The sequence below is a fragment of the Leptosomus discolor genome, chromosome 1 (assembly GCF_034619465.1).
Source record: "Leptosomus discolor isolate bLepDis1 chromosome 1, bLepDis1.hap2, whole genome shotgun sequence".
Lineage (NCBI taxonomy): Eukaryota > Metazoa > Chordata > Aves > Leptosomiformes > Leptosomidae > Leptosomus > Leptosomus discolor.
In genome coordinates, this window is record NC_141391.1 from 131,568,631 (window position 1) to 131,582,818 (window position 14,188).

At 39.1% G+C, this 14,188-nt stretch overlaps 1 protein-coding gene across 1 annotated transcript in view; it reads right to left on the reverse strand.

Annotated features, from left to right (window-relative positions):
- Positions 1-14,188, reverse strand: part of WARS2 (tryptophanyl tRNA synthetase 2, mitochondrial) — a 42,481-nt gene that overhangs the window by 2,109 nt on the left and 26,184 nt on the right. The window contains exons 3-5 of the mRNA XM_086464778.1: positions 4,966-5,046; positions 3,172-3,257; positions 405-523 (exon numbers count right to left, since the gene is read on the reverse strand). Of these exons, the coding sequence (XP_086320904.1) occupies positions 405-523; positions 3,172-3,257; positions 4,966-5,046 (286 nt within the window). The remainder of the gene's footprint in view (positions 1-404; positions 524-3,171; positions 3,258-4,965; positions 5,047-14,188) is intronic.

Sequence of the window (14,188 nt, forward strand, 5' to 3'; positions counted from 1 at the left end):
CACAGACATTAAAAAATTCTGCTTGCTAGAGGTCTCTTGTCTTGTTGCTTACATGTCTCCTGAACTAGCAACACGGAGCAGAGACCCAACTCTTAAAAGGTCCAATACTTGAAGAGCAAGGCTGACTGGCAGCAGCAGAGTGCATCTGGCCCCCTGGACTAGAATACCAGATGTCACATACACTCCTTTACCGGGGATCTGTAAAGCCTTATGTCCATCTTGGGCATTCATTTTCTCAGCCTCTAGTCTTTTGTTGTCAGTTTTTAATTTTCCACTCCCTTATCAACAGTTTGCTCCCTTTTCTTGGTCCCTGAAACTATTTCCACAAAATTTAAATCCATTTTCAACCCTGAAATGCAGTTAAGGGGGAAGAAAAAAAAAAACCAAACCCAAGACCAGCTCACTTAAAATGGCTTTGGGCACAGGAAAGAATTCTCCATATTTCTTGTTGAAATGTTGTGCTGTATCTTGGGCTAGTTCCAGGTGCAGGACTTGATCTTCTCCAACGGGAACACGTGTCGACCTTTTAATAAAAGACAGATACAGGAAACTCAGCAAAGCTCTCTGGTTCTGCTGAAGTGCTACTCAAAAGACTGTCACAGCTTCTGCTGTGACTGAGGGCCAGATTAAGCCAAATACTCAGTCTCAGCTAGATATAGGTGCTGTGGGAACAAGATCCCAAACTGACTGTATCCCAGGACGACCCCGCTTTTTGTGCCGAACCGAAGCACATCTCCAAGGGCAAAAATAGCCTTTTGCAAAAACATATACGGTAAAGATACCAATAAGAGCAAACTATTAAACTCTGCTCAAAGAGAGGTTTTTGTAGTATCTCCCGCTGTCCCTCTAGAGATCAAAGAGCACATGTTACAGTGTGTGAACAAAGAAAGATCTGCGAGGCATAAGCACAAGCACCTTGCCTTGTAAAGTCTCAGGAAAGCATAACTGTTGTTGAGAAGTTAGTATTGTGGATTTATCATGGGAAAGAAAGAAAAGACCGGTGCTTCCTCATGGGTCACGATTGTATAAATATCATGTGGGCCAGTACCTCTATTGCCACAAGTGTTATCATTCATAGATTAGAACTGTTAGGATCAAAGGCTCATTTGATCTTCTGTATTGAACTCAATAGCTTGAATGCCATTCTGCAGGAAAACACAATCTGCATCAGAGGACATGAGGAGGTGAAGAATCCATTACTTTCCCTGTGAATCTTTCCCACAGTTAATCACACTCCCTAAAAATGCATGATTCTTTTAGATGAGGCAGACTTGATGTCTTGCCAGCTTTTGATTACTCTTCCTTCCCCCAGCAGATCTTTTTTCTAAGGCTTGTGGGGTATTCAGCTCTGAATACTGGATATGTTCCAGTGTAAAAAAGTTCACCATGCATCTTTTAAGTTCTCAGAAAATTTCAGTTTAACATGGTACTCCTTCCTTCCAATTTTGAATTACTGGGCTGACATCCAGGAATCAATTTGTTCACCTTTATTCCCCACCAAGTCAGCAAGGCAACCTAGAAACAGCTACAGTAGCCAATAGGAAATCACAGTGGCCTACAACTAACAGAAAGAAAAATCAGTTACCATAATCAATATACTTTAAGCAGGTCAAAAGAAATGTTTCCATATGCTAGAATGGTTCCATATTCACAAAGTTTGCCCCTAAACAGAAAACATATTGTCTTTATAAATGCCTCTGCCTGACTCTCTGCCTTTTTCTTTTTCCTTGTGGGTTTTGGTTTGTTTTTTTTTTTTTTTTTTAATATTTCTGTGCTGGTGCTATTTGCTTCCTTTCTGTCATATATTTACCTTCTGTCCATTTTCCTGTCTCTTTGATCCTTGGTTCATCTGAATTAGTACTGCTTCTCCCCCTCCTCCAGGTCTTAATTCTTCTTCATGATTGCCATTCCCTTTCTGTGCTTCCATTTCTCCTGATTCTTGTTCCCTATATTACGTTTTTACATTAAAATACTTCTTATTAAAGTTATTATGTTGAATTTCTTCAAAGAGATACTGTTTCTCTTTCACTTCCTTGTTTTGTGCTCCATCCGGACAGCCTGCTGTTAATACACATGGTAGCAAACAAATCACAGGCTTCACTAAGGAATGACAAATCACATGATCTTATTAGAAGTGGAAGGACATATATGGTTGAGGTGATTTCTGATAAAGTTGTCTAAATTTCACCCTTAAGTACTCCTTGACAATCAAATGAGACTCACTGCTTAATCATCTTAATGTTCAAATTCATTCTGACTTTTGCTCTCTTCCCATTATTTTTAGTTAAAATTCAAGTGAATTAGAAAGACCATCTACTGGTCTTCTAACATTACTGTTTTCCCCTACTAACGATCACTTAGGATTAAATTTCTCTAGATACATTTTTCTGGGTTAACAACTGGCTAATCTCGGTTACTCTGTCCTCCTGAAGTGCCTGTCCTCATAGTTCTGCATTACTTGTCTGTTCCAATAATTATTTACAACTTCACTTCAGAACAACGCCACAAAATACATATGCTCAGAACATAGAAATAATTAATACACAGTACATTGTCTCTAATAATTACTGAGACAGTTTAAAACATATTATAAAATACAACCAGACAGGACAATGCACTACAAGTTCTATCAGCTAGGCTAGAAACTTAGGCATGCAGAGTCACCAGTCCCTCATTAGGGTGTATTTCCATTGCAGCACATAGTACACCACAGAGAAAATTGAATCAGCCCAGGTACCACAAGGTGCAGTAAATCATTCACTTTTTCATCAGTATCAACAGGCCTACACAGAATCCCACACTAATATGGGTATACTACATACAGCCAATTATTTAAGTATCTCTACAGTACACTGCATAAAATAAAGCATAGCTACTTAAAAAAAAATATGTATATGTATGTGTGTGAACACGTAATACGTATAATTAAACATGAATGTGTTATAATTCCTTAAGAATTATTCTGAAGTGACCAGCTTTTTCTCTTTACAGCCCTGTCAGTTCTCAAACCAGGCTAGATTTCAGCCACCGACTAGAGGCCATCCATATCCAATCTTCCAATCTAATCACACCCAGCTCCCCCACTTAATAAGTTAGCATGTTGACCTGATGAACATTCATTCTAATGCAGCTGAACAGACATTGCCAATGGGTTCACGTTCTGCCTCTTACTTGTACAGCAAAATATCAGCTGCTTGAAGCACAGGATAAGTCAACAAACCGACAGTTCCTTCATTATTCTCGCTGGCACGCTTCATCTGTTTGCAAAAGGAAAACAAAGAATCACACTTTTGGCTAATGGTATCAGTCTGTGATTTTAATTAATTAGAATTCCAAATAATTTGAGTAACTTACAGTTTAACTCCAGAGGAAAGTGTGCCATGTAAAATCTGCACACATCCCATTTTATGTCCTATATTTATGAATTTCCCCACACTGTTCTGCTATTGTAGTGGAGAGAAAACATAGGCTTGTGTTTTCTTTCTGTTTGTAATCTTACCAACAAAATGATTACAAACACAAAACAATCAGGCTGGGTTATTACACTTATTTTAAATAGCATTTTCAGCAATAAATTTTTGAAACACTTTCGAACAGATATAAAAAGGCGTTAATACCTGTGTTTCACAGAAAAGAGATCAAGACATAGTGATCACACACAGTCACCAGGCGAGTCAGTGACAGTTACGAGAACCCAGAACTCCAGATGCAGAGTCCAGTGTTCTGTCCATTAGTTCACGCTGCTCCCCACAATCCACCCACTGTCCTGAAGATCTTTACCACCCTAGGATATGCACCATTTAAATCAAGACAGTCAGACTACAGATACTAATTCTGTTCTAGCAATAGAATATCTACTTTTTCCTTTTAAGGACAGTTAACTACACAAAACCCCTTAAAAATCTTAATTATTTCATTAAGACTAGCCAAATATCTTTAGATTTTTTCTCACCCTCTCATACAAATCCTGTCTTCTGTCCACATCTCTAAGTGTCTAGGGTTCAGGGACCTAATCTGCAAAATCTAGCACCTGTAACACCTATCTGCAGATTCGGAAAGTCAATCCAGTCAAAGCTGGATTTAAGAGCTTAACTTTAGAACCTTAGGTTTGAAAAGGTTGGCTTTAATCTATGCCATGCATTAACACTGGTTGCTGTATTTAAGTTTTACTGTTTTTATTTAATTAAGAAGAAAAACAGGAAAAAAGAAAACATCTGGAGGTATTTAAGACTGCTCTGAACTCTGCAAGCCCAACCGCTCTTAAGATTTTTTTTTCCTTTTTTGATACTTCTCTCTCCTGCCTCTCAGTTTTTCTGTTTAATAAATGCCAAAATAAAATACAAGGAAATTAAATGCAAGACCTCCATTGATGCAGCTGTGCTGATGCAGCACCAAGATTAAGAAGATGAACATTTGAGACTTGTAAAGGCAAACATTTAAGATGTATTAATTTTATCACTCAGTATATTTTTAATATTTATGATTTCTATACTCCTCTCCAATATATGCTTCTTCTGCACCCACTTCCATAAAAATCTATAGAACAACCACCCTTCACAGTGGAAAAAGAAGAGCTGTTTATGGAACCCCTTAATCACCTAGGCTCAAGGTTTCCACTGCAGTATCTCGTAGTTGTTTTGCATTATTAAATAAGCATTGAAATAACTCCAAGCATTCTAGAAAAATCAATTTAACAACACTAAACAAACCTCCTATTCAGTACAATTTCTGCAAGTCTCTGACAAAAATATTATCCTGTAGCTTCCAGCAGGAAAACATTCACTGACAGCAACAGACTTGGAAAGAGACATTCTCCTCCTTCCACCATAGGACTAGAGAATTACTTAAACCTAAAGCAAAGATAACCAAGATACAGCTGGTACTTCACAGATGAGAAGTATTTCAAGGACAGAAGTTCTACTGAATTCCCACGTATTTCCTTTCAATTTCTGAAACTGCCCATACCTTCCACTGGGGCAAGCGTAGCAGACGTGGCACGTTAGTTAAGCACCCAAGAATCCAGGCAAGTTCTGCATGCTCAGAAACCTGGAAGTACAAAGTCAGAATATATTTTAGACTTCTCCATTTACATGCATATTTTCTCAAAATCAATACAGACAAATAGTTTCAGAGATCAGAAAACCATTTGGTTTTGTCTATTATTTTTTCAGTAAGGTCAAGTGACAAGTTAATAGTTTTGGACACCACATGGATCAAACGCACTATCTTCAAGCAGCACAGCAAGGTTCTTGATCCTATCCACTCATATTCTAAAGACGAAAGAAAAGCTGAACTTACATGTAAACTAACCAGCTGCTGGCCACTGTGCTACAGCCTCCCCATACCTTGAGATAATACATTCGTAGTTATAAAACATCTATGCCTTTCTCAGTTCCAGTGTCAATAAGTTACCCAAGCTTCATTTCTTCTGCATCAGGGCGCTGAATGCACTAATTTCCCTTAATTGCCCTCACCACCCTCACCTGAGCCCTCCACCCATACCCTGTGCCCACAGTCCCAGGAGCCCTATTTAAGCTCAGGCCAGACTGTCCCAGTCCTTGCCTGAGCTACGCTACACTGCAGCATGTCTAGCAGTATAATAACCACAGGTCCTTCACAGAAGTATGAGCTTCTGTGGGACTGATGGGAACAAGAAGAGCTGGGCTGCTCCATGATGCTGTGGCTGCAGACAGCCACAAACCAGACAAGAACAGTTACCTCCCTGACGAGGACAATGTCCTGCAGTATTTAACCAGGGTGCGGGTGGTGACGGTGACAGCCTGGTGATCATCAGACACAACAAGGTAATTAGTTACATCTGAGGTCAATCCAGGAAGACCAGTGAGAAAATCAGGGCAGCAGGGACAGAGTTGAGCACAGGTACACTGCGATGTAGTTCAGGTGCAGACAGGGGGTCCAAGCTTAAGTGGAGCTCCAGGAGCACTGGGCACAAGGTGCACAGGTGGAGGGCCCAGGTTGAGGCTTGTCAGGGCCTTGGGTGCACCAACACGTCTTAATGACCCTGACCTGTTTGCAAAACAGCGATAACAGCTAAGGTTGTATGTCAAACTACAGTACAACCTGAAACGCTGATTAATTTGTCCCTCAGTTCTGCAATCCTATCAAAAGTAATACTGATCTGCAGGTGAAAGAGAGGGATCAGGCCCCCACACACCCTTTGCTATGAGGGTGGTTTAAGAAAATGAGAAAGAAAGAAAGGAGACTCCATTTAAGCTCATACCACAAATCCTTCATTTAACTTTCTGGAGGCACTGCAGTTGTAGTGGAATTGTAATCATTTTAGAAAGACATTAAATAGAGTGAGTGTCCCCCTCCTCCTAAAAGGAAGAGTTTCTACAGGCAGACAAGAAATGTGCTGTGCAACAACCTCTAATGGATGAATTCATGTTTAGCTTCTTGACATATACCCTTCAGTTTTTGCATTTCCATTATTCATTTCAAGATTAGTAAACCAGGCAAGCATTGCTGATACATGTGCTGTTCTTTCATTTCTTTCTAGTCATTTTGGTCTGTTGCTAGTTAGCCATATATAAGATAATAATTTAAAAAGAGATGACCTATGTTCTGCTCCTTTGCTTACATGTTTGATTCACTCTTTTCAAAATTGGCATGTTTGGATGTTTACGAGCATGCTGAATGTCTCAAAGATGTTCAAAACTTCATGCTTGCAACAAAATGTAACAACCCAGATGGAAAGCAGTAAAAAGCATTCGTTAACAAGTAAAACTTACTAGCATTATTAATGGCAACTCCTTTGTTGTCACATTTTAAATGTAGTAATTTCCTAGCTAACAGTCATTAGACTATTTCAGTTGTCAATGTTGTATAGAGGTATCAAACCTCAAGACTATGGCTAAGCGATTAGAGATATGAAATATTCCAGGTTGATTCTCTTTCCCTTCTTTCTACCTTTCCCACAGTCCTTTTTTTTCTTCTTTTAATTTCCTCATGCTTATTTGACCTGCAATCTTCTGTGCACAGGACAAAGTACAGCAAGATGCTCCAAAGGTACCTTCTGCAAGACACAAAGAGTAACTTGAGCTTTATAGAAATACTAAGCTCAAGACCCCCATTTCATTTAGAAGGAATCACCATCTGGTTCAAAGTGGTTTCTCATTCCTTTCTTCTAGTCACGGATAGAGAGGAGATAGTGCTCTGTTGCACTTCTGTTGACAAGGACTCCTTTTAAAAGCTAGGCAGTCATTGATCCATCTCTGTCAGGCAGTGCTTCCACAGCCGAGACTGCATGTGTGTTTCATTGCATCAGTTACCAAAACACCAAGTGATTTAAATAGCATTTGTTAAGTTGAATCTGCAGTTCTGAGTCCTAGCAAGGTATACTTGCTTCTAATCCTCAAACACACATAGTCCTTTTCTAAGTAAGGCTAGAGTGCCAAATACTGTGAAGAAAGTGCTTGATAAAAGGGGGAGAAAATATTAAAAAAAGTGCACAGAAGGGTAGAGATTTCAGTTGGAAAAAAAATCAGTACTGGAGCCTAATGAGTAAACATTCATCGCACAAACTGCAGTAATGGCCTGTATGTTGGTCTGTGAATCAGGAGGTACTAGGCTTAAACCACAAATCATTTGTCAGACTAAATCACGGTTTAAGCTACTGTGTTTTACTTGGCAAGAATGGCAGGTAATTGCTGCGTTTGGTCGGTCACTGTGCATCAGCTCAAATGTAGTTACTCATTAAGCTACAGTACTCCATCACTTTGATTGGATAACTTGGATACAAAGAAACTGGAAGAAGTGAAGATGTATATAATACCATTAAAATAAAGTCCTGGTTTACTCTTCCTTTCTGGCACTGAGCAATACCAATGGACCACAATTAGAAGAAGCCATTCTTTCGGACAAACAGTCAGCTTCTTGCCCTGAGTCATTTAAAATTCTGAGCAAATGTCTTCATTAAACAATCAAAACATAAGAACGTAAGAAATAATATCCTACTGGATCACAACAGAGTAGCTGTAGCCTAGCACTTTGTTTCCAGGAGTAGCAACAAGAGATGGCATTTAGGGAGAGCACATGAGCCTACTGCTTTCTACAGAATCCTTCCCTCATACTCCTCCAGCATCTGTAATTGTTGTACTAGGGACTACCAGAAGATATTATCCCTGGCCCAATCCTGTTAGTATCCATGTTCCCCATGATGTGTCTAATCCCTTTTCTGAACCTGCTGAAACTGCCCCACTTCACAACCTCATGTGGCAACAAGCTCCAGAGGTTCAAATCTGATGTGTAAAGAAGTACTTTCATTTACACACTAAACTCTTTGTTTACTAGTTTCAAATGCCACCTGTTTCTTGCATTGCACAATTTGGCGAACAATTCCACATTCAGTTTATCCAGTGCTTTTCTGATCTTGCAAACTTTGCATCTATACTTCAGCCCTCTCCTTTTTGAATTGAAGCATCCCAGACATCTAAATCTTTCCTTTTAAGGCAGCTATTCTATCCCCTGTAGGACTAATTCCCCTTCTTTGTGTGACCTCTAATTCACATCATTACTTGCTTCTTAAGAAGCAGATACTAAAGCTCTACCCAATATTCAAAATATGGGCACACAAAGGTTTTATGTAGTGACAAAACATCACCTCTGTCTTGTTCTCAATACTCCTCCTGGTGGGTATGTGGATGATGACGTATTGTTGGCTTTTATGACAACTACTTGTGCTGAGCCAATGATTTCAGAGACCTGTCAATGATGACTCCATGACTTTTTTCCTCCATCGTGACTCAGCTCAATACTGTTTTACCTAGACGCTTTACTTTGAACTTAAAGCTCTTCTACCACTAATTTGCCTACCCACATTGTTTTATGAGTCCTTTTGGAGTTCCTTTCCTTGGCATAGCATTTGACTACCCAAAAGAACTTAACATTGCCTACAAACTTCTGTTCACTACCTTCTTCAGGTCATCAATGAAGATGTTGACCAGAATTACTCCCAGCATGAATCCCTGAGGGACATGACTGCCATTCAAAAAAAAAGTGATCACCATACTCTATCTGGTTTCCAACTCCAGCTAGCTGCAAGACTAGTCACGAACATTTCCTCCAATACATTTTTTTAAAAAAAATAAGAACTGATACAGAACCTTGACAAAGGCTTTTAAAAAAATTCAAATCCATTATGTTCCTGGGATGCCCTTTATCCACATGCTTACTGACACCCTCACAGAGTCCAGCAGTTTAGTGAAACAGGATTTCCCTTTAAAGAAACCATAGTGACTCTCTGCATCCTATTCTTTGTTGAAGACTCTACCATCCCCGGTAAGATGAAAGTCAAAATCATCAGCTTGTAGTTTCTGGGGTCCCATTTACAGCTCTGCTTGTGTACTGCCAACATGACTTTGATCTAGTATTCCTCTGGCACAGTGACCATTTATGGCGGCAGACTGCACACCTTGGCCACCAGTTCTGCCATTTCACATCTGATTTTTTTTCAGACTCCCAGCTGAATGTCATCTGGTGTCTAACATGTCTGTCTTTACCTAATAGTTTCTGTAAATTTACAATAAACTGACTTAGCTCTTCTGATATGCTGCTACAAAATGCATAAAGTGGCCACCTTCCCTTCACCAGCAAAATACAATACCAAGAATGGAGCCTTGCTTTTAAGGCCTTATCAACCCTGATCATTGATCCTCTAAATGACCTCCTGTTTTTGATGCAAGACCACTTAGTTATCAGCTTAGAAATCCTTTGCAGGGTGCTCCTCAACTTTTTTTTTAGCCCTCTTCATTTTTCATTTAAAATAAGGGGGGATTTGCTGATTTTATATGTTTTCTTATTTTTCTAATTTGGGCAAGGTTTCCCTCCTGAAAATCTAATCTTCTCCTATGATTGCCTCCTAACTTATGGAACCATGGAAAGGGATTTGCTGGACCAATGTTTTCTTCATGAGTGGTGTCACACATTTAAACTGTTGGGTTTGCTTGGTTTTTTTTTTAATACCTTTGTTTTTCCAAAATACGACCTCCAGGATAGTTGTAGATCTCTTGCTTTTTGTTTATTTATTCCTGACAATTTGACTTCATTTTCACCTAGCTCCCCTTCTTGAAACAGAACATTCATGCGCTTTATTTGGTCTGCCTCTCCAGCCACAATGCTAAACACCACTATAATGAGGTTGCTACTACTGAGAGCACTCCACCAAAACATTCTGAACCAAGTCCTTTGCACCACCCAAAAGCTATTGTAGAATGGCATAATTTCTAACAGATTGTAAAACTAGGAAGCATAATTTATTGCATCCAAAAATTTTATCTGTATGTCTCATCCTGATAAAAGCTACATGTGGATAGCTGAAATGTAATACTATTGCTCCCTGTCCTAAATTTGCAGGTTCTCTCATCTCACTTAACATCTCCTGATCACTGTCACCATCTTGATTTGTGGGCCAGTAGTACAATCCCAGTAACACATGTTCTGTTAGATTCTGGTATCTTTATCCACAAAGATTTTTATTTCCCCATAGTATTATGGAGAGAGGCAACCAACCGCTCCTGTAATTGTAAACAATGAAATAAAACAAAACAAAGAAAAGAAATTTCATCTTTGTATCCATCTGTCAAATGATTTTCAAGTTGCTTCCTCCTATGTTAGGCAGCATTTACTGCGCCATCGCAAGGAAGACCTTTGTCAAAGAAGCATCACTTTTCACACAATTTTCATTAAAAAAAGTAGGACTGTCAGTGAGGCTTTTTCTTTTTCTTTTCTTTAAAGGAGTTCACTCAAAAATCTAACTACGACTCTAGGAAATAAAAGTATACAGAGTTCCAATCAATTAAGATTATTCTGGGTATACTTGAACAAGTAAAGAACTTAATTTGGTTTGTATTTGAAAATCTGACAACAGAAGTACCCTCTCGGGATATGATATGCTTCAGGAACACCCCAACTTCCCAAAAGAGAACAGACAATAATAAGCTTAGGTCTTCACCAATGAAGACATCAGCTTCTCAGCAGCGCCCTCTCCCCCAAATATCCCCAGTATAAAAAGACAACAAAATGTAGAAAACCAAAATTACATCTTCAATGAACAAAACTCACAACCAATGACAGTTCCTGAACCGTATGTCAAACTAACCTCCAAGAACATCACAATCAGTGGTAACGCTGAAAAAACAGCGAAGCCATTGAATCCTTCATGTCAGCTCCAGCTACTTTTGTGTCCTGAAAGAATATAATAGCCTGTTTTCAATATAAACATTATTTTCTCAGGAAATATTTCTTGCAGCTTGGCTGAAAATATTTGAAGGACTAACAGTCTTGTAAGTCCTCTATTTATTGGTTCCCTTACAAAGCCAACTATTTCCCATTTAGCAGTTTTCACAAAAAAGCTTAACCAGATCCATATAGCAACACTCCCCCCTTTTTAGACAGCCCAAATCACATCCTTTGCTTTTCTCAGTAAATACATCAAGTTTCTCTCTTTTTTCCTGCTCTGTGCTCTCGTCCACTTTAACACAGTTTTCTTTCCTAATCTGTTACAAGTCTGTAAAAACCATCAACATTTCTCAAAGGGTCGAGGTGGTCATCTCTCTGCTATTACCAGCAGCACATTTCCTCCTTCAATTTCCATTGCATTAAGCATCCCCCACAACCTGGCTTACTAATCACTAATCAAAGAGTTATTTCCAGAAGAAACTACTTATATTGCTTCCTTGTGGCCCAACAAGCCTGAGTCTGTATAGTCAGATTCCTTTTATCGCATTTTTTGAAGCACATTTATTTAACAGAGGTGAGCTCTTCCAAATGATAATGAGCAGTTACTTAGAAGGCACAATCATCGCTGTTTCTTTACCTGGCAGAGTGCCCTGGTCCTCCCTCTTTACAGACAAATAGCTTCTTAATTGTTCACTTGTGCAGTCTTTTGACGTTATTAAACCCAGATCACAATTTACACTTGGATCATCTCTGGGGCGTTATATGCTGAAGTACAACCTCAGGGCTTCTCCCTGCAGATCTATTACTTTGTTCTTGATCCTAGCTATTCCCTACCAAGTTATAGCTGCTATTCCCTGGACACAGTCACAGTTGATGATATATACATGGAAAACCAATAGCTACTTTTAGTCCAAGTAATTCTAGATGACTTTTCATGCTGAGACATACAGCTGAGGAGGACAGTAAGCAATGAGATTCACGAGCAATAACAGAGGGAAAGGCATGGATACTGTGAGTAGATCCGAAAGCAGGCACACCAGCAACACTGGAACTCAGTTTTCTGAGGCTTACTATACAAAGTTGCGTGTCAGTAGCTGAAGTGGCTTCCTGCAAAGAGAGATGCAGTGTTTCATTTTCAAGATGAATTTCCTCAAGTTGCAACCTATAGCCCCTCTCTGTAAGGGACTGCAAATTTGCTGCATATCTGTTATGTGGAAACAGCTTCCCCTCAGCAGTGTAATCTCATTAAGGGCTACATTTTAAATGGGTAATAAATTTCAAAGATTTGACTTTGACAGTGTAGAGGACCAACAAAGAGGTCTGGGGAGGCAATTTGGATAGCTGTGTACTAAAAGAAATCTGAACAGAGGAATGAAAGTGTCCCAAATTTCAAAAGAAATGAAACGGGTTTTTAGGACTTTTGTTTCTTCTAGCAGTAACAGTTACTGCTTCCAAAAGATTCAAGAGGCCTTTTAGAAGAAAAAGTGATGCTCACACTTATTTTTCTTGAATACGAGGTAAGATTTTATTAATGCCTAAGGTTGCAAACAATATGTTCAAGATACGTGGTAATACATCTCTACATTATACAGCTAGAGAGAATAACCAGGCCATAAACAAGACAAAATAGACTGCTCTTGAATCAAATGGACACAGTAACTGAACACCCAGTGAGATATTTTTATGATAGAAAATTTGACATGGGATCCCAAATTCCTGTTCAAAGAGATAATTCCGGTGTGAGTGGAATAAGTTCATGGTTACAAAGGCAACATCTGATTTAAAGAACATGTTAAGCAATGTATGCAATTGGGGGATGGTTATCTAGCTATCATTGGTAAATCTACCAGTATTACCTTTGAATATTTTAATAACTTATCCTTATTTATATTTGGCTAAAACTTACAGAAATAAGAGCTGTCTCTTCTTTAGGAAGAGCCTAACCAAGAATATCCCTACTGGAATCAGGTTATACTGGTTATAAACCCAGACAGAGCACAGTAATTTGGCCAAGGCACCCTTTTCCCTGCCTTTACTTGTTATGAAATGAACTTATTTTCAGAAACATCCTCCTAGTCTAACCCACAACACCATTTGAGAAATTAGTTTGGCATGTCCAGAAGACTGGTGGAGAGAGGAACATATAACAGCTACACAACAGTACGAGATGAAACAGGTAAATTAAGGAAGAAAGAAAAAAAATCCTACTGAACCATGATTTTTCTTCCCACTGAGCTCCAGTTCTGTCTAGCCCAGTCCTATGGGGGAGAAAACAGAGGGACGAGAGAAGCAGAATGATTTTCTAAATTAAATAGTCACATACTTCCTCTTATGACAGGAAGTTTTCAATGGACCATGCTAAACTAATGTACTTTAATGAATTTATAAGCTATGATGCAATGAAAGCTTTTAAGCCCCTCTGAAAACTGGACAAGAAGTAGCATGAATCCATTCAAACTCTGCCCACAAAACAAAGCAGCTGGATATTTCTGGAAAATAATAGCAATGAAACAGTTAGTGCACACATTTAAATTGTCGTATTTTGGCTTTTGGAGTTAAGGCTAAGACAAATCGGCAAATTCCCACCTCCCAGAGTTACTGCTTCAATTTGCTTGCACACTGCAAGAATACTGCATCTGATTATACTCAGAAAATAAAGCACCCCATCCAGAAGGCTGAAAACTGCAATTTTCCGCCCAGAAACTGAACATTACGTTGTCCAGAAACTCACAGGACTCCTCAGAGAAATGTTAGTGCAGCATATCAACCACTGCCTGCTGAATCAACTCTGATGGAATTTTAGTTTCTCTTGGGACATTTAGCATGTGTCTACTACAATAGGTAGGTGGACAGGAAGAATGGCCTGAGACCACATAAAAGCAACAGCAGTTTCTAAAATTGTTTTGAGTGTGAAGCAGATGAGATACAAGATGGTTATGGGTAAGAACTGAAATGTGTATTGTACCCACCAGGAATCAGAGAAAACGGG